The sequence below is a fragment of the Drosophila eugracilis genome, unplaced genomic scaffold, assembly GCF_018153835.1.
Source record: "Drosophila eugracilis isolate 14026-0451.02 unplaced genomic scaffold, ASM1815383v1 contig_47, whole genome shotgun sequence".
NCBI classification, from domain to species: Eukaryota; Metazoa; Arthropoda; class Insecta; order Diptera; family Drosophilidae; genus Drosophila; species Drosophila eugracilis.
Window position 1 is genome coordinate 613,953 of NW_024573338.1, and position 18,368 is coordinate 632,320.

Genomic DNA, 18,368 nt, shown 5'->3' on the forward strand with positions numbered 1-18,368 from the left:
GAATTTTCGGTTTGTTTTTTATTTTTATTTTTATTTTTCGTTGGCTTGTCTAGCGATAAGTAGATGCAAGATACAAATGAATAAATGCATTTGGGTATGAGTCATATGGGATTGGATTTGGGAATTGTGGTATTGGGAAATTTCACATTATGGCTAGGTTTCTCAGAAATATGTAATGGCTAAAAACAATTTCAACTTTTTCAATTTCATTTTTGGTTTTGCACACGCCATGCTATTTATTTTAATAGATAAATCATTTTTGAATCTGTTATCTCATTCAATTTAGTGTCAAATTGGAGCTCTCTCAGTGGCGAACGGCCAACGGCCGTCAGACCACAAAGCTGAACACAAAATCCACTCAACTCTCATGACTTCATTTGGTCTTGTGCAATTTACTGATTATCTCATAATCATCTGCTCGTGTGCTTCAATTTGTTACCAACAGACTCTTGCTTTGCGGCCTAATGATGCTTGGAAATTAACCATGGATTGCATAAATACTAATAAAATTAAATAAAATAAAACGAGAAAACCATAGTTGGTAACTAATTTCTGATTTTATTATGCTGCGCCTGCATTTCAATTTTGGCATTTACAACATTTTTCTCGTCGCGTGTGTGTGTGTATGTGTTTGTTTGTTGTTTTCGTGCTGATTTATGCCGATTTTGGCCCAGCCGCATTATTCAGTGAAAGTTGAGCGAGTTCAAAACAAATTCAGCCAAAGGTTGTGTCAATGAACCAAAGGTAGACGAATTCCCTAATTTGGGTTGGCTAATGTCAAGGTATTACCAGGCTAATCTTGTTGTTAACAATCAATTGCCTTATCTATACGGCCTCTCACGTGCCTGCCTATCAAAGTGTTCCAAATATAGCCGATGACCGTCTAGATACAGGTTAATATGGCTAACACGAGTTCTTCTTGTACAGATATATATTTCTTCATAATTAAGGTAATTCAGTTTTGATTTTGATTGACCTATAAAGATCTTAGTTTAAATAAAACGTAGTCTTTAACTAAATTTGATTTGTAAAACTCAAATGGAATCGAAGATTTTTATAACTGTGCTTTAGAAAAGTCAAGATACAATAGTTCCTTATCGAATCATAAAGATATCGCTCAATGCAGGGTAAACACTATTCTCAGAATATTCGTATTGGGAAAGTTTGAGTTGTAAGTAAAAGGCTGAATGGGGTTTATTTTATTGCTCACCTGGCGATGTTGATGATCGTTGTTGCAACAGGTAGATGTTTTTCTGGTCTGGCGATAAGAAAGAGTTTGGGCAATGGCAATATCGAAATACCAAATACCAAAGGCAATTAGTCGTTCACTTTCGATTTGATCGCCCGATAAGGGATAACTCCGGTGTTAGCACGGGTAAACAAAGAACAAATACACTTATTTTCTGTTTGCGTTTCAAAACAAAACCATTGAAAATCCGTGGACCTCTTTTTGATTTCGTTTATTTTGTTTTTCCCTATTTTTATTTCGTTGTATTTGTTTTTACGTTTTATGTGTTTGTCCCGCTTGCTCTTTTGGGGCGCCTTTCTCACTCTTGTCCGCTTTAACCGGTTTTTTTGGTTTATGTTTATGCTGCTGCTGCTGCTAGTGCTGTCGTTGTTGTTGTTTTTTCCTTGCTCTTGGCTTGGTTAAACTGAAAATATGCTGCAATTGTAACTAGCAAATTGTCGAATGTTTCTAGCAGCCACTTGTCTTAATACGAAATTAAAACGAAAACCTTAAAACACCCGCGTTTTAGGTAAACAAAGCGAAACAAAAAAACTAAATAAAACACACACGCATGCGCAGAACGAAGCGCAGGAATGTTGGCGAACAGGTGCTAACTATCTTTGGTTGCATCCCCAAAAATACACTGTTTATTTTGTTTTGAATTGTATCTCTGCTACTTTTCCGCTTAACGACTTGAGTTTTCTTTGGCTTGACGAGCGCTTTCCGCGCGGCGATTCGTTTAATTCGAGCGTGTTGTTTGCGATTGAACACCTGTTGCGCGTTCGATTTTCATAAAACTAACTGTGTGACCGTTGGTTGACTGGTGAAATATACCACTCAATAAGTTACAATGACTGATCTGGCAGCACTGGCGCGAGAACACTAATTTAAATCTTTTGCAACACTAATTAGTTACTTAATAGTGGGACTCCACTGGCAAATGGCAATTTAAATGTCAGCCAACTCAATTGTAAGTTGTACTTAGAATTCAATTATTGCAGCCTTTTGATATTACCTTCAGTCTTTCAGTATAAGTTAGTATTTTAAATGTTCATGATGCCAGTAAAATAGTTCAGCACTGACTGCACTGGTTAGTCCCCAACTATCGATAGGCACTTACCGGTCGACAATCGCAGCCGTGCGATAATAAAAACAGCAACAACAGTGACGACATTGCTATTTTTGTTTTGAGTTTCACCACTGCTGGAAAGAATGTCGGACCTCGCTTACCTAGACACATTGGATAACAAAAAGCTTCTGGCCAAGTGCCTGGAGTTAGGCTTGCCCGGAGTTCCGGTGACGAACAGCACTCGCAGCGTCATCATTCGCCGGCTGAAGTCTGAAATCTCAGGGGTTCCGCTGAACAAAAGCAAATCTGCAAGTAAGAAACCAACGCCTAGACGTGAAACCGTTCACGGCAGCCAGGTGGCGGAACCAGTACGCCGTTTGGAAGGAAGAAGTCCAGGTCGCAGCAATGGAGGCAGGATAAGTGAGCAGGGTCGTCGCACCATCGCCTATGGTCTGGACAATACTTCGATCTCCGGGAGATCTGTCCAGACCACGACTACGGTCTCAGATGTGGGTTCCCAGTCGGAGGACGATGACTATAGCATGGTAGATTCACCGCGTGTAAGGTACTCCCAGGTCCAACAGCCCAGGCGCTCTGTTTCCCTAACAAAATCCGGGGTTCTGACCACATCCTACACTCGCGAGTTGGATGAGCCGCAGTACGAACAAGATGACTTACCTAACAGCTATACCTACAACAGACCACAAGTGCCGGCCGCTTCCCTTCATACACTTCCCACCTATGAACCACGTGTCGAACCCTCGACCTATAGACGCACAGATTTGGGTTTCTCACGCCCACTGCTAACCCAAACCAATCTGAACTCAACCAGCTATCAAGCGCCATCTGGATTCAACCCACCACTCTCGCCCGTTTCGCCAAGAAACACATTCAGCGGCTCGGCAAAACCCTTTGGTGGTCCAACACCAGCTCCTGTACGTCAGCGCCAGAATGTGGCAGCCAGTGGACACAATCTGGCACGTGGTCGCCTGCTCCAACCGACCACCGCAGTGAACACTCTTTATCCACAGTTGAATCAGTTTTACGACAACGCAGGTGAACCGATGGACACGGACAGTGAGTCTGAGGTGGATGAGAGTCCAATTAGAAGCAGTCATTTCACAACCAATCGCTCCTCGCCGCTGACCAGACCTCAAGTCAGGAAACCTCTGGTAAGAGAGCAGGATGAGGTGTCGCCAATGTCGCAGTTCCGTGCGCTGCTTGCATCGCTTGACCAGAAATATAATCTCAAGTACTACTTTATACTAGTAGTGACAGTGACGCTGGCTACCATGGTGTATGTGATTATGACGCCCAACGTTTAAGAAGCCTTCATCGCATGCTAATGCGTTCGCCTTTAAATTTGGTTTTGGTTACTATTCATATTTCAATACCAGGCTTCAGATTTTGTTCAATAAAGAGTTTTCACCTTAAGACTATTTAAAATTCAAACATGTTCGAAGCTAACTGTTCAGTTCAAATTTCCAAGTCTTTAATTGCTTGTTTTCTCATTATTTCTTTTTATACATAATTAGAAAAATGTACTACATTATAATTATGGTATTAAATAAACTAATTAAATGTAAGTGCTCAGTGTTGTTAGTTGCGATTTGTGTGTGTGGTACTTTCTGACAACGGACCAAGGGAGTTGTATGCTTTATGCTACTATTTACACGCCATTTAAATGAACAAAACAAACAGTGTAAAATCGTCGAAGGATATCGGGGATAGTGGTTAGGACATCACAAAGCAAATGGCTGCTGACGGCACTGGCTGACTAATTGAAGTGGAACTTGAACTGGAACGGCGACCCATGCTGGAAGTGTCCGAACGGATGTTCGCCGTGGAAGCCACCACGCTGATTGCCCTCGGGATCTAGGGGATCCTCTCCATTGTCGAACTGCCGTCGTTTCTCGGGATCGGTAAGAACTTCCTTGGCGGCGGCGATGTCGATGAACTTCTTTTCGGCCACTTTCTTTTCTTCGTCCCGGAAGTTATCCGGATGCCACTTTTGCGCTGCCTTTCTGTACGCTTTCACAATCTCCTGTTTGTTGGCGCTTCGCTTAACGCCTAATATCTTATAGTAATCCCTACGCTCTGACTGCTTTTGCAGCTTTTTGCGCGCTGAATGCCTTCTTTTGCGCGGGAGTTGTTCTCATCCAGGTCGAGTGCCGCTTGGTAGGAGTGTATGGCATCGTCGTACATCTCGGTACCCAGCAGCGCCTCTGCCCGATCACAGTAAACTTGGGCTTCCTTCATAATATCCAGGGCGTCTTTGCACTGCTGCAGGGCTTTACCAAACTGCTCGTCGCCCGTGTAGCAATTACAGAGCACTTTGTGACCCTCATACCGAATCATCGTCTCCTCCGGTTCGTGACGAAGCACCGCCTCTCCGGCGGAAATACATTCAGCAAACTGCTTCTCCTCGCGCGCTTGCTCTGCGTTTACCAGCTGCTTTTCAACCTTTCTGAGTTTCTTGTAGAAAGGGAAGCAGAGCTTATGCTCAGGATCAAACTTCAGGCACTCACGGATCTCCTTCAAGGCATTCGTAGCATGACCAATGGCGTATAGCAGCTGGGCGATTTTGTAGTGACCCTCAGTACTGTCCTGTGTGAGACGGTTCACCTGTCGTAAATCGGCTATGGCGGACAGTGGATCGTTAACTTCAATGTAGGCATCTGAACGAGCCTGTCGGAAAGGCACCGCCCACGGCGAGATTTCCAGCAGCTGTGTGATCATGGATATAGCATTTTGGTGGTCACTATTCTGAATTAACTGCTGCACAAGAAGCCATTGCTCTTGCGCAGGGGCCAAACGAGAGTAGTGCTCCAGCACCAGACCGTTGTTGGGTTCTTCTCGAAGTACTTGCTCAAAGTCCACGATTGCTTGTTTATACTCTCCGCTTTTCATGTGAACTACACCGCGCTGAATGCGAGCGGCTGTAAAATCTGGTTTCAACTCCAGGACCCTACTGAAGTCCTGGACGGCAAAACGCGTTTTGCCCAGCGCCAAATATACAGTACCGCGCTTAAATAGCGTCAGATAGTTATTGGCATCACCCTCTGTGGAAAATGTTTGAGTTAAATATAGGAAAACGGTAGAGAAAGTATAGGAATACCATTGCAACTAATATATCATCCTGATTTAGACAGAAACGTTTTAAATTGATATTAAATCCTTGAAATAGATCACTGTACTATCGTTTAAGATAATAGGTTAAATTTAGATCATATTTTTGTTTCATATATCGAATTAACTATCTTGTCGGCCTTGACAATGACATAAAGTTGGTTAAGTTACCAAATTAGACTACAGTTTGAGAAAAAATTAAATATGCGCAAAAAAAAGCAAAATTCATCAATTATATATTCATATTCATAGCTATTTTTGATAGCCTTTTTAAGTACGATTTATAAATTTAATAAAAATAGCACACAGCTGGTATGGTAATTCACAAATGAACTTAACAACAGTATTCCAAGTCTTTCTTGTTTACAAGGCATTTATAATTACCAACAGCCGCATGGTAGTGTGTTAGTGCATCCGACAGCTGTCCCCGGGCAAGGAATTCCTTTCCCAGCTCTAGATGGTTCTCAATATCCGCTGGACTCGCCGACGACTCGGCTCCTATACGAAAAACAATGACGTGTATTTAGGTATGCTTTAGAGATAAGGATTGAAAGTACTTACCCTCCAGGAACAGCTCCAGAAGAAGGAGTACAAGACAGGCGGTTAGTTTCTTCTCCCCGCCGCCAATCATGAGAAGGTCGCTCAATGGCAAGGCCATGATGATGGCTACGTGTACTTGGATGATGGGCCCACAAAACCTGTGTGGGCGTGATTTGGAGTTGTTTTAATATCGACACGAACGTCAAATCTGCTTGGCGTGGCAGCTGCTAATCTCTACAGTTGCACCCCGCCCCCTCTTCAGCTAGCGGCCTTCTTCTCTCGGCTATTATAGATTTTGCGTCCGTTTTTGGTCAACTTTCGGAACCGTCTGCGATTTTTATTCGGTTATTCCCGGCTTGGTGAATTGATTGCTTGGATTTTCTAAATGATACGAATCAAGTAGGCAGTCTCTGTTGACATTGCTGCCACTTCCAATTCGGAATCGCTGCCGTTGAGAACTGAACTTTTCGCTTATAAATATTATAAACTAAAAACTGACGTGTTCACGTTCCGTAGGGATGGGCGACTGTTAGCCGCAGGTGATACTAGTCACGAATACTTTAAGCAATCACGAGTCACAAGTATCGTATGTGGGTGGTGATAGCTATTGACTATTTTATAGCTAGAATTGAAATTTTTTTGTAAAACTTATGTGATTGAAGCTGTCTGAAAAAAACATTTAATATTAAATCAAAACATAGAAAGCTATTGTATTGTCCTATTTTTCAAAATTTTAAATTTCTTGGCTAATGAACCAAAAAATTGGTACTTCACAGCATTTTTCCAAGTCCATTCGATAGGCTTGTAATCGATATTTTTATAAGAAAAAACGTGATTGAAGTGTCGCCCAATTCAAAATTACGACTTATTCAGCTTTGGTCAAATGAATGTTTACTTGGAACATGAATTTGGTAAATATATCTGCAACTACGTATCTTAAAATTTATAGTATATTAATATTTTAAATATTTTTATACATTTTCTGTAATTATTGTAAATACTTCTCGGTTTCATCTGGAAATAAATGCATTTCTTGAGCATTAAAAGTTTGCCATTAAGCTTAAATTGCTCTTATAACATGTTTTTTGTTCACATTGCTTATTGCTTATCGCTAAATGGTCAAGTGGATATAAGTGCTTTTAGTTTTTGAGGCTTTCTGTGAGATAAATATGAATCAGAGATAGAAAGAGATATGGAGCCCAAGCGCCTTAAGGACTGATAGAAGAAATGGACAGAGTTATATGGGATATAGAGTTAGATTTCGCCTACAGAGTATTTACTAAATAAAGCTCTAAGCACATTAACGATCCTAAGATCGCTGTGTGCATGTGGTCTAGTAATTGGATGGAGGGTATGTATGGTCTATGTAGGCTTGAGTTCAGAGAGCTACGCTCCCAATGCATTACAGTTTCTGTGTTTGTGCTTAGCTATAACAGAAATCTTTGCTGTTCCACTTGGTTAGGAAATCACAATGTTGATCAGATCATCCAGAGGGTGGTCCGCGGAGTGCGGCTGAGAGGCGTGTGTCTTTTGCATGTGAGCTAGAAGTGATTTTGATCTGTATAGAAAGCGCCTTATGAATGATTTGCCATACATACTTTTAAGCTTAATGTGCGTGACAAATCTTTCTTGACAGAGATCGCATTTATAGTAGGTTTTGCCAGTGTGAACTCGTTGATGCAGCCGCAATGACTTCTCAAACAGATAGGCTCGACCGCAAACATTACACTTGAAGTTCTTCTCCAATACTAAAAATGATGTGAGTTTAGTATCAAAGAAAATATTATTTATATGAAGTCCACTTACCCTCATGACTCAACCGGTGCTGGGTAAGCACATACTTTAGCGCGAAGGCCTTACCACAAACATCGCATACATTAGGCTTTTCCTTCTCATGCGTTTTGATATGCCACTTCATGTCTTGGGCCCGCTTGAACCTTTTCGAGCAGTGCGGACAGGCATGTGGGCGGTCCTTCTCCGAGTGAACTGCAGCATGTCGCTCCAGAGCCGACTTCATGTTGAACCTCTGCGTGCAGCTGCCACATTGAAAGAGTCCGGAGTACTGACGTTCGCGCTTCTGCTGTAACACCCGTTTATTGTTGGCGATCACCGGAGCTCCAGGTCGCTGCAGGTGCTCCACGGACATGTGGTGTATTAGATCCGATTCACTGGTAAAGGGCTGACGGCACAACATGCACTCGCTCCGCTCTATTGCAGTTAAATTCTCCCTATGCCGCTCCAACATATGAATCCGCTTCTCCGCATAGGATGCGAAAACTGTGAAAACAAATAAGCAAGGATTACCACTTGGTCGATATAGGGTTTAAGTTGGTGGCTAGTCGAAGGGTGTCATGAAGTAGAAAGATATGCACTCGGAAATTTATCGTCCTGAAATTGGAACGTTGGGTTGAAAATTGAAATATATTTTTTAATGACGATGTTTACTTTAACAATTTTAAATATTAACTGTTTGATAAATAATAAAAAAATTTGTTTCATAATTTCAGGACGATCATTTAGGTAATTGCTGTCATGCTGTTCTCCAGGCTTTCGTACGGTGGAAGGATTTGGTTATGCATTGTTTGGTTGGTTTGATGGGTTAAAACGCTAATCAAGTGGCTAAGAGGAAATCAAAGTACAAAACATTTGCTTTTCGTTAATCGCATGCTATGGCTAAAAAGGTATTCAAAAAGAGCTGGTTTAGCCATTATGATTACCGTTGCTTTTGGCTTGACTAACACACTATAAGAGGCGGCAGAAGCAGCCGGGCTTGGCTCAGTTTCTATGGTCTTAAAGCGCATGTTGGTTGTGAGAATGTTGATATATGATGCGACAGATTGATATATGATATATTAATGCTTATGTTTGTGAATAATTTAAGTTGGAGGATCTTAAAACACCCCTTTCGGAGGTGCAGAAGATCCCGTGTAGGTGTCTCCGAGCCAGAGGATCATCCAGCAGGCTCATCTTGACTTACCCTCCGAGCAGTTGGCACATTTGTAGGGCTTCTCTCCGCCGTGTTGTCTATAAATGTGCCAGCGAAGAGTTTTCAGGTGAATAAAGGCTGGCGGATATAATAAAAGGTTATCTACAATTAGTTTTAGTTACAAAATGATATTCTAGAGTATGATATCACAGCCTGATCTAGATGCTTACTATGTGTAACATGTCGTATGCGCTATATTAAAATCAATACGCTTTTAAACTTTGATGAATAATTTGGAATGACTTGTTGACAAATTTTGGAAGTGACTGTTGGGTTGTTCTTACTCTTTCCACAGAAGCCGCAGTGTTCGCTCTTCCTGGAGCTAGTTCCCGAGTGGGTGGCCTCATGACACATAAGGTGTCGTTGGCTGATGAAGAGTCGCTCGCATCCAACGTGCCGACACTTGAACTGGCGTTCCGGATTGTGCCATTTCATGTGGTAGTTCAGACTCTTGCGGGTGTAGAAGCGCTTCTCACACAATGCGCACTCGAAATCCGTCTCCGAATGGTACTTCTCCACATGGTGGCGCAGATTATGCCGATCGCTATACTTCTTGCCACACACCTCGCAGGCATGTTGCTTTTCCACATGGCTGTTTTTCAGATGCACTGTCCTCGAGGCGGCATCCTGGAAGCATGCCTCACACTCCGGACAATTGTACGGCTGCTCCGGATCGTGGCTGGTGTTGATGTGCTCCAGTAAAAGTTGCTGCAGCTGGTAGCTCTCCTGCGGTCGCAGGCAAAACTTGCAGGCATAGCTAATGGTTAGGTCCTGAGAGGCCAAATCCTCCGGTAATTGCTCCTCCTCCCCGTTCTCCTCGTCGATGTCTACGGCATCCACAAAAATCTGTATGGTTTCACTGGCAGTGTTTGGTTGTTGTGTTTCGACTGAAACCGTCGTTGTTGGTTTGGATGTTTCTGTTCCCTGATTCTCCTCTGCTTGGTCCAATTCCTCCTGGTGCTCGACGTCTAGGCTACTGGCATCGATCTTATCGTAAATGTTCGACAGCTTCAACTGTGCCTCTTGGCAGGCCACTCGGAATGCATTTATCGAACAGAACTTGGTGAAGCAGTCGCTGCATATCTTCTGAGGCAACCCATCATTGGGAGAGATCTGAAATTATTTATATTCACACGGTGTATTTATATCATTTTTAAGATAGCTAGAAATATTAAATAGTATCCTTATTCTAGGCTCTTAATGAAGTTATAATTTATCAAGGGCTATCTCCTTGGCAGGTATCTTTAAAGAGACTTTAATATCATTCGCTTAGCTTTTGTAATAAGGGATTTCCTAGGAAAACTTCAAATTGACTATTTCCCAAAAGCTTTAGGCATAACATGAAAATTACCAGCATGTGCAGCTTTATTTTACGAAACCTCTGCGCAATTTGATGTCCACACACAAACTTTCACTTTCGAAAAGTTGAAGTTTTTAAAAAGACAAATACAAGCCAACAATCTCTACACACACTAAAAAGTTAGGGAACGTGTTATCCTACATATGTATGTACATATGTATCAACAAAATATATTTTCAGAAACAATTACATATGAAAAATTTTAATAAGGCCCTTTAAAAACATTTTTTAAAGGTACATTGAGGTATCTCATAATAATCCTTGATCTTGTTTTTCAGTGCACTCACCTTTAGATTCCAGTTGACGAATTGCAGGCGAATTTGGGCCATTTCGCTAGGCCAGCAGTTGGGATGATGGAGGTCCAGGAAGTGGCTGTTGTTGCTGCCATTCTCGAAATCGCACACAAACATGGAAATCGCACAGGTGCGACACGTTTCCATGGCGGTAGCCGCAAACAAAGTGGCCAGCGAAAAATGCGGCAGTGCATCAACAATGGCAACATGCAACTGCAACGCCCAAATTGGGTTCGCCAGCCATTCATGTGGCGTAATTATGCAACTTTATGAATTACGTTAGCTGTTTGGTTGTGCCGATTCGAAAACCACAGCCAAATCTGCATCCACATCCCAAAACGCAGTGGCTCGAAAGCATCTGTACGGTGTGTTTTGAATATTTTCACAACAAGTATTTTTACAACACGTTTCTAGGATTGGATGCTGTGACTCGAGGACTGGGGACTGGGGCACTCGGAAAAGTTTTGTCTGTATCCGGGTGACGACCTCTGCTCCTTTCGTTCCCTTGGCCCGCCCTTCTGCGCCTAGCCAACAATCCAATTGTCCGTGTTCGCCATCCGACGAAGTTCGAGCTTCCGCGTGAACTGACCTTAGCCGAGGAACAATCTTTTGGAACTTGCAGTACCGAGAGATTTTGATGGTCCCAGTCCCACTGTTTAACCCAGTCAAACAGCTGGCTTTGTTTGTGTACTTGCGCAAAAGCACCGATGGCAGGCAATAATCAAAGCTCGCGTGCGAAAACTGCATGCCCATGGTAGCACAGTGGGGGAAATTAAGCTCCAATCACTTTGTTTATCAAACTTCCCATGGCCCACTTCAACGTAACCCACTGTTGTAAAAAGCTCGCTCTCCCACACTCTCAATTCTACTGCCGCTCCTGTGCTCGTCAAAGCTTCTCTCCGAAAAACTTTAAAGTACGGATATTGTTTACAATGCGGTAGTTATTAAAAAAACTAAATGAACTGATAATATAAATATTACATAAAAAAAAGATGGTAGAAAAAGTTTAAAAGTTTAAATTAGAGATACTAACAATAATTAAAATGAAAATATATAGAATACATAGAAAAAAAAACAAATTTGATATTTTTAATTTATTTATGAAACCTTCTTTCTGCTGCTAAAACCTTTAAATGTTTATAATTAAATTATAACAACGATAAAATTCAATGATATGTAGGATAGAATTTGCCGAAAGTATAAATATGTTTTCCATTTTCCTCAAATTCTTGTAAATTTTACAAAAAATAAGAAATATATTTACTTATCTCCCAATGCAAACGAACAACACATTTAAATTTAGACCTAGGGCTACCTGTATGTACAGTTTGGGAAAAATGTTCTATATACTAACTATAAATTAGCCTAGACCTAGTACCGTCCCTAACTGGGAGGAAGGATGCCTAATGATCGCAAACATAACGTGGCCGCGTTTAGCTTAGCCTCCTTTTTGTTGTTGCATCCTCGATCAGGAGTGTAGGTTTGCCCGTTGATCTCAACAGAGAAAAGGAAGGAGCGGTTGTGAGCGGGACCGGTGTCCTGACGTAGCTTGTACTGTGGTGGCGTCCATTTGTTCTTTGAGGTCAGTTCGTTGAGCACACACACAGGATGCTTATCCTGGGTGATCAGTGGGATTGCCGTACCTGGTCCCGGTCCAGGTACCACACCTGAGCCAGCAAGTCCCCCACCACCGACTGGGCCGGTTGCGATCTTGTTCCTTCTTTGGGCGGCCGATTGACGCGATGGCAGCGGCTTCAGGTCCTCGCGCGACACCAGGCCGCGCTTGTCCAGTTTCACGTCGAGTAGGAGGGGCTGCAGAGATCCGGTTTTACATCTGCCCAATCCCTCGCCCGGTTTCCAGCCCATCTTCTGCAGCAATGTCATTCCCATTCCACCAGTCACCGGTTTGGTGGAGGTCATTTGGTCTTTGCGCACCCATAACTGGGGCCCACTGTTCAGCTCGTGGGCTTTCATCACCTGTGCACCTGTGCTTCCTGTAAACTGGCCAGGCAGATGCTTAGAGTTGGCCCACGTCGACATGTTGCGTTGGGCATTGTACATCATTGACAAAGCCTCAGAATCAGCCGGATTGTCCTATATTAAAAAATATATATTCACACATCATCGAAAAATAAAAATGTAAACATACCTGCAGGCGGCGTATGGCACTAAGACGCTGCGTGATTATGGTGGAGACGTCCATGGAGGGCGGCGTCACATTCTGAAAAATGGAAGTACCTTGCGCCGGCGACATTGGCGATGTTGATGGGATGGGCACCTCGGGAACGAAAGGAGCGACAGCCAACGGAGGAGCGGGGTCTTTCAATGCGGACAGCGGGACGGATTGAGGAACAGTGTGAGATGCTGTTGCAGCTGGGACTAGGGACACTCCATCTACTGACTTAAAAGCGGGCTCCTGCTGCACCTGCAAAGGCATCGACTTGGCGAAGACGTTCTTCGGAATTTCCTTGAACATATTGGTAGCCTGTTTAGCGGGCGGCAGGGAGGGCAGCGGTACCAGGGAATCCTTTCGTTCCACCGGTACCCAAACCTCATTATTACGATGAGTTTGTCCTGAGGATACCGGGAACTGCATGGTTATGGCTTTCGTTTGGTCGTCGTGGCGGGGTGTTGCTGGAACCAGTGCCGTCGAATTCCGTATGTGCATCACAATAGGCTCCCGTTCCTTTAACTGAAAGGGATGATGAAAGGCCTTTGCATTGCCATTTTTGTCTACATCGGAATCCTCTTCGGAACTCAAATCAGATAATCCGTCACCGTTGGATATCTTCTTGCAAAAGTCGGTCAGATCCTGAACAGTTCGTCCACCATAGCGCATTTTGACTAGTACCTTGTCCTTTATCTCCGGCGTCATGTTGGCCACACCCGGAAGGTTTCCTCGCTTGAACATGTTTATGGCATTCTTTCTCGCAATCTCAAGCAGGCGCTTCTTATCGATTCCGAGCTCTCTAGATCGCGATCTGGTCCTTCGACTCCTTCTGGAGTTAGATTCACGTGTGTTTCGCTTGGGTGACACTTTGTGCTCATCCTTACCATCGAAAAAGCTATTGTGCGGCCTTCGGTGACCATTGGAAGCCTTTTCTCGAAGATATGACTCCTCGTCGGAGAGCGAGACATCGGAGAGGTCGTGTGCCGGTCGTGACTTGGTCTTAGCGGCTTCAGATCCTCTTAAGCGATCCGCTTCCCGGTGTCCGTTGTAGAAGCTGTTGTGGGAACGGTCTCGCTCCTTATCACGTTCTTTTTCCCGCTCCCTTTCACGTTCACGATCACGCTCCTTATCCTTTTCTAGCCGTTCCCGCTTTCCTTGGTAGGATTCCGCCTGGTTAACAGCCTCCGCAGAGCGTCGTTTTCTGCATTCAGACTTGTCTTTCTCTTTCTCTACGGGAACAGGTTGCACCCCAGCCTTCTCCTTAGATTTTTCCCTATCCCTGTCCCGATCCTTCTCCTTATCTTTTACTTTACCATCTTTGTGTTTGTGCTTGTGCTTCTTGCGCTTATGCTTGTGCTTGGCTTCCCCCTCCGATTCGCTGCATTCTCCATCTGATTTTGTCGACTTCTTTTTTTTGGCCTTCTTTTCCTTTTTTTCCTTTTTGACCTTCTTTTTTTTTAAGAGATTCTTATCATTTAGCAGTTTTTCTGGAGGAGCGGCGTTAAACACGCCAAATAGCTCGGCTAGGATCTCGTTCGAAGACTTCACCGGCTCAATGGCTTTCTTTTCGTCTTCCTCTGAAGAGCTCTCGCTATCCTCAGTTTCATCGCCCTGTTCTTTGCTGTTGCTCTTCTGCTGCAGAGCTAACGTTTCGGCCTTGATTTTGGCATTTAGTGCCCGTAGTTTAGCCTCAACTTCTGCGTCTGGTCGCTCGCTCTTTACCTTAAATGGCAGCACTTCGGCTAAGGCAAATTGCTCCTGGTCCGGGGGATTCGGCTTAAGGTCCGCAAGTTGCGGCTGCTCCACGCTTGCTACTTTCTCTGTGTTCTCCGTCATAGCTCGTTCGATGGATGTGGCCCGTCCTAGTATCCATACATGATCCTGGAAAAGCGCCACACATCAGAAAAAGGACTACTTTTATGTTTTAAATGTTTTTTGCACGCCTGGTAGAAGGGTTTCAATAATAGTAATGGCACTTTCGATAGTATTTTTAATTCGCAAGAGTAAAGTAATCGATATTTTACTAGAGGTGAGGAATAAAGCTGACAATAAAACTGGCTAAAACAAATTAAGAGATTAAGATATTTTTAAACATATCTCAAAAAGTATATTTTTCTTTTAGTGTATCTAATGACAACTACAACTTCAACAGCCTTTGTGTTATTGAACTTTCAATAAAAATATATTTTTACATTGAAAATAACAAGCGCAAATCGAATGAAACCAGTCGTTGGCGATAGCCGCACCAATCGACCCTGCCTATAAGTGGGCAGTCCCGATTTCCGAAACGCAGCCAACTTCACTCACGTCGCTGTCACCGAATTTCAATTTTTTAAAAAAAAAAAAGTAGAAATTGATCACTTTTAAAAGGCGTAGAAAGTGTCTGTGTCGTGGGAGAAACGCAATTTTCCAACTGCAAACGTAAGTACCATATGCATAGATTTATGAAGAAGACAATTTTGGGCAATTGCGATGCTAATTTCCGTGTATTTTTACGCCATTTATTTTTTCATCGTCTGCGCCATCGTGCTGCTCTGCAACTGTGTTGGTCGATTGTACGTTATTTTTTCTTTGGCGATGCGTTGGTGTGTGTGCGATTAAATTTTCCCCTTGGCTGGTGTGCAATTGAAACAAATTGTTAATTGTTCAACAAAATTCCCAGGAGGCGTACGTCGCCATCTCCGCACATAATTAATTTTTATCTTACGCATTTTAAGCCAGCCGAACGCAATAGCGGTCCTTTGTTGAAGCGGCAAAGAGAATACGAAAAACAGACAGAAAATGACGTCTCTGGAGCAGAATCGTTTACAAAACTTTAAAAATAAAGGGAAAGATCAGGATGTAAGTTGGTTAACCGATATGCATACAACTTTGGGTTTACTATTAATAAATTTGTAAATATGTAGGAAATGCGACGACGACGCAATGAAGTTACCGTGGAGCTACGAAAGAACAAGCGCGAAGAGACCATCCTCAAGAGGAGGAATGTGCCCAATCTGGACTCGAACACAGACGAGGACGAGCAGCTGCCCATGTCTATCAACCTAAAGAAGCTGGCCCAGGCAGCCGCTGATGACAGCAAGCCGGAGCAGCAACTGGCCGCTGTACAGGCTGCCCGCAAGCTGCTATCATCGGACAAGAATCCACCCATCAACGACTTAATCCACAGCGACATTCTGCCCATTTTGGTGGAGTGCCTTAAACAACACAATCACACAATGCTTCAGTTCGAGGCTGCCTGGGCCCTGACCAACATTGCGTCCGGAACTCCGGACCAGACCAATCAGGTTGGTTTAATCTAACATCTTTGCATTCCCTTTGTTTTAACGTTAAACCTTTCTAGGTTGTTGCCGCCGGTGCCGTGCCGCTCTTCCTTCAACTTCTCAACTCGCCTGCTCCCAATGTCTGCGAACAAGCCGTTTGGGCTTTGGGCAACATCATCGGCGATGGTCCTGTGCTCCGTGACTTCGTCATTAAGCACGGTGTGGTGCAGCCACTTCTGTCGTTCATCAAACCCGACATCCCCATCTCATTCTTGCGTAATGTGACCTGGGTGATTGTGAATTTGTGCCGCAACAAGGATCCGCCGCCACCGGCAGCCACCATCCTTGAGATCCTGCCTGCACTCAATGTGCTAATCCATCACACTGACACGAACATCCTGGTAGACACGGTCTGGGCCATTAGCTATCTGACTGATGGCGGTAACGAGCAGATCCAAATGGTCATCGAGAGCGGAGTGGTGCCCAAGCTGATACCGCTGCTCGGTAACAATGAGGTCAAGGTGCAGACCGCTGCGCTGCGAGCTGTAGGCAATATTGTGACCGGCTCGGATGAGCAAACACAGGTTGTGCTCAACTACGATGCGCTCTCCTACTTCCCGGCCCTCCTCTCTCATCCCAAGGAGAAGATCCGCAAGGAGGCAGTCTGGTTCCTTTCAAACATTACCGCTGGAAATCAGTCGCAGGTACAGGCCGTTATAAACGTAGGCCTCCTACCGAAAATCATCGAAAACCTGAGCAAAGGCGAGTTCCAGACACAGAAGGAGGCCGCATGGGCCATCAGCAATCTAACCATCAGTGGTAACAGGGAACAGGTCTTCACCCTAATTAAGGAGGGCGTCATTCCGCCATTCTGTGACCTCCTTTCGTGCCAGGATACGCAAGTTATCAATGTAAGTTGGGGTTAGGGCTTACGAACAAATGTCCTATTGTAAGTTTCTTATGTCGGATCTTAACACTAAATTATTGTTTCTTCTCTCAGGTTGTTCTTGATGGCCTAAATAACATGCTCAAAGTGGCCGATTCTCACGTTGAGACGGTGGCTAACTTTATTGAGGAGTGCGAGGGTCTGGCCAAGATCGAGCGATTGCAGAGCCACGAAAACGTTGAAATTTACAAATTAGCTTATGAAATCATCGATCAATACTTTACGGATGAGGTGAGCTAAATATTATCATTAACAGAACCGATTTTGAAACATCTTTGAATCCTTACAGGGCGAACAAGCTACTATGGCACCAAGTTCAGACGGTACACAATATACCTTCGACCCGAATGCCGATAAACTACCAATGAATTCATTCAACTTTTAATGATCCAATCCGGAGGCAGCCGCAGTAGCAGTAAAGTGAAAACCAAACACGAGAAAAAAACATAATTTGGCGTTTATCCGTACACAAACCCTTGTGTATAACAACCCGACGAGCCGCCAACCAATTCACATAATAATAGCATTATAATTTGTTCACCACACAGCAGCAAGTAGTAGCAGCCGGGTTCTTTTTAGGAACGAGGATAGGAACTCGGGAGGATACACATCGGAAAAACCGCTGCAGCCGTTTTAGCTTCTCTCAATTCTGTGTTATCAAAATTACAAAATCCAGACATACATACACTTGTGGGTGTGTGGCTGTGCAATGCAAGGACTAATCCGTTTCGAGTGACTGCTATAGATCACCCAAAATATATACACACACAGGAATGAAACAAAAATTTCAAAAACAATGTAGGACTATTTGATTTATATGGAATTATTTAAATATGTACGCTTCTGATTTGTAATTGAAATTACATATGTATACATTTCTAACATGAAAACGATAAAAGCAAAAGGCCACTCATGGTTTTGTTTCCAGGCAGATAAGTTAAGTGGAAAACTATAAGCACAAGTGTGTCTAGTCGTTTCGCGTTTCAACGCCAGGCATTGAAAGTGTCGGCCGATTTGCTGTTAATTAGCATTTATTTAAGCTAGTGCGTCACTTGAGCACGTTTCTCATTAATGCGCAATTGCCGTCTGTCTTTTGTAGGGCAGCTAAAAAAACAGTTCTCGCATGGAAACAGATCAAGTAAATATTTATAAACAATCAGATCACCCACACAATTGGTATTATAGGAGAAGGGACTGGGCGTTTCCATCGATTGGTGTTTTTTTTTTAAATAATGACTCATCTGCCAAACGACCGTTTTGCTTAAAACCAGGTGAGAATGAAAGTCAATAGTCAAACCATTTTAAAATCAGCTTATTTAGTTAATATGTGCTCAATTAAATCATACAAAAATACTCTGTAGATATATGAATAAATATTTTTTAT

At 43.3% G+C, this 18,368-nt stretch overlaps 6 protein-coding genes across 10 annotated transcripts in view; 2 read left to right on the top strand and 4 right to left on the bottom strand.

The window, feature by feature from the left end:
• The window catches only part of LOC108109704, a 34,960-nt gene extending 32,921 nt beyond the window's left edge, over positions 1-2,039 (bottom strand). For all 3 annotated transcript variants that reach the window (XM_017218345.2, XM_017218352.2, XM_017218338.2), the window contains exon 1: positions 1,211-2,039. The gene's annotated coding sequence lies outside the window, so the exon portion shown is untranslated. The remainder of the gene's footprint in view (positions 1-1,210) is intronic.
• Positions 2,040-2,369: 330 nt separating this feature from the next.
• LOC108110242 (LEM domain-containing protein Bocksbeutel) lies at positions 2,370-4,034 on the top strand. The gene has a single exon (XM_017219233.2). The coding sequence runs from the start codon at positions 2,441-2,443 to the stop codon at positions 3,620-3,622; it is 1,182 nt and encodes a 393-aa protein (XP_017074722.1). The 5' UTR covers positions 2,370-2,440; the 3' UTR covers positions 3,623-4,034.
• LOC108110232 (dnaJ homolog subfamily C member 3) lies at positions 3,768-6,500 on the bottom strand. The gene is given in 4 exon segments (XM_017219221.2): positions 3,768-4,418; positions 4,421-5,359; positions 5,811-5,924; positions 5,988-6,500. Coding segments are annotated over 4 exon segments (1,494 nt in total). The 5' UTR covers positions 6,085-6,500; the 3' UTR covers positions 3,768-4,074.
• Positions 6,501-6,840: 340 nt separating this feature from the next.
• On the bottom strand, positions 6,841-11,397 carry LOC108110217 (zinc finger protein 883). Of its 2 annotated transcripts, XM_017219203.2 has the most exons (6): positions 10,600-11,379; positions 9,237-10,065; positions 8,944-9,030; positions 7,773-8,243; positions 7,565-7,714; positions 6,841-7,507 (listed from the first exon to the last, which is right to left on the bottom strand). In XM_017219203.2, the coding sequence occupies exons 1-6, from the start codon at positions 10,750-10,752 to the stop codon at positions 7,425-7,427; spliced, it is 1,773 nt and encodes a 590-aa protein (XP_017074692.2). In that variant the 5' UTR covers positions 10,753-11,379; the 3' UTR covers positions 6,841-7,424. The 2 variants fall into 2 exon arrangements, with proteins under 2 accessions (XP_017074692.2, XP_017074701.2); XM_017219212.2 differs by lacking the exons at positions 6,841-7,507; positions 7,565-7,714; positions 7,773-8,243 and having other exon boundaries at positions 8,946-9,030; positions 9,123-10,065; positions 10,600-11,397.
• A 416-nt stretch (positions 11,398-11,813) lies between these two features.
• Positions 11,814-14,890, bottom strand: LOC108109865 (protein Son). The gene is made up of 2 exons (XM_017218657.2): positions 12,755-14,890; positions 11,814-12,699 (listed from the first exon to the last, which is right to left on the bottom strand). The coding sequence occupies exons 1-2, from the start codon at positions 14,609-14,611 to the stop codon at positions 11,989-11,991; spliced, it is 2,568 nt and encodes an 855-aa protein (XP_017074146.2). The 5' UTR covers positions 14,612-14,890; the 3' UTR covers positions 11,814-11,988.
• Positions 14,891-15,040: 150 nt separating this feature from the next.
• On the top strand, positions 15,041-17,888 carry LOC108109888 (importin subunit alpha-4). Of its 2 annotated transcripts, none has more exons than XM_017218694.2 (6): positions 15,041-15,196; positions 15,438-15,616; positions 15,682-16,062; positions 16,119-16,949; positions 17,039-17,215; positions 17,274-17,888. In XM_017218694.2, exons 2-6 carry the CDS (start codon positions 15,557-15,559, stop codon positions 17,367-17,369), a joined length of 1,545 nt encoding a protein of 514 aa, XP_017074183.1. In that variant the 5' UTR covers positions 15,041-15,196; positions 15,438-15,556; the 3' UTR covers positions 17,370-17,888. The 2 variants fall into 2 exon arrangements, with proteins under 2 accessions (XP_017074183.1, XP_017074191.1); XM_017218702.2 differs by having other exon boundaries at positions 15,493-15,616.
• The last annotated feature ends 480 nt before the right edge of the window (positions 17,889-18,368 follow it).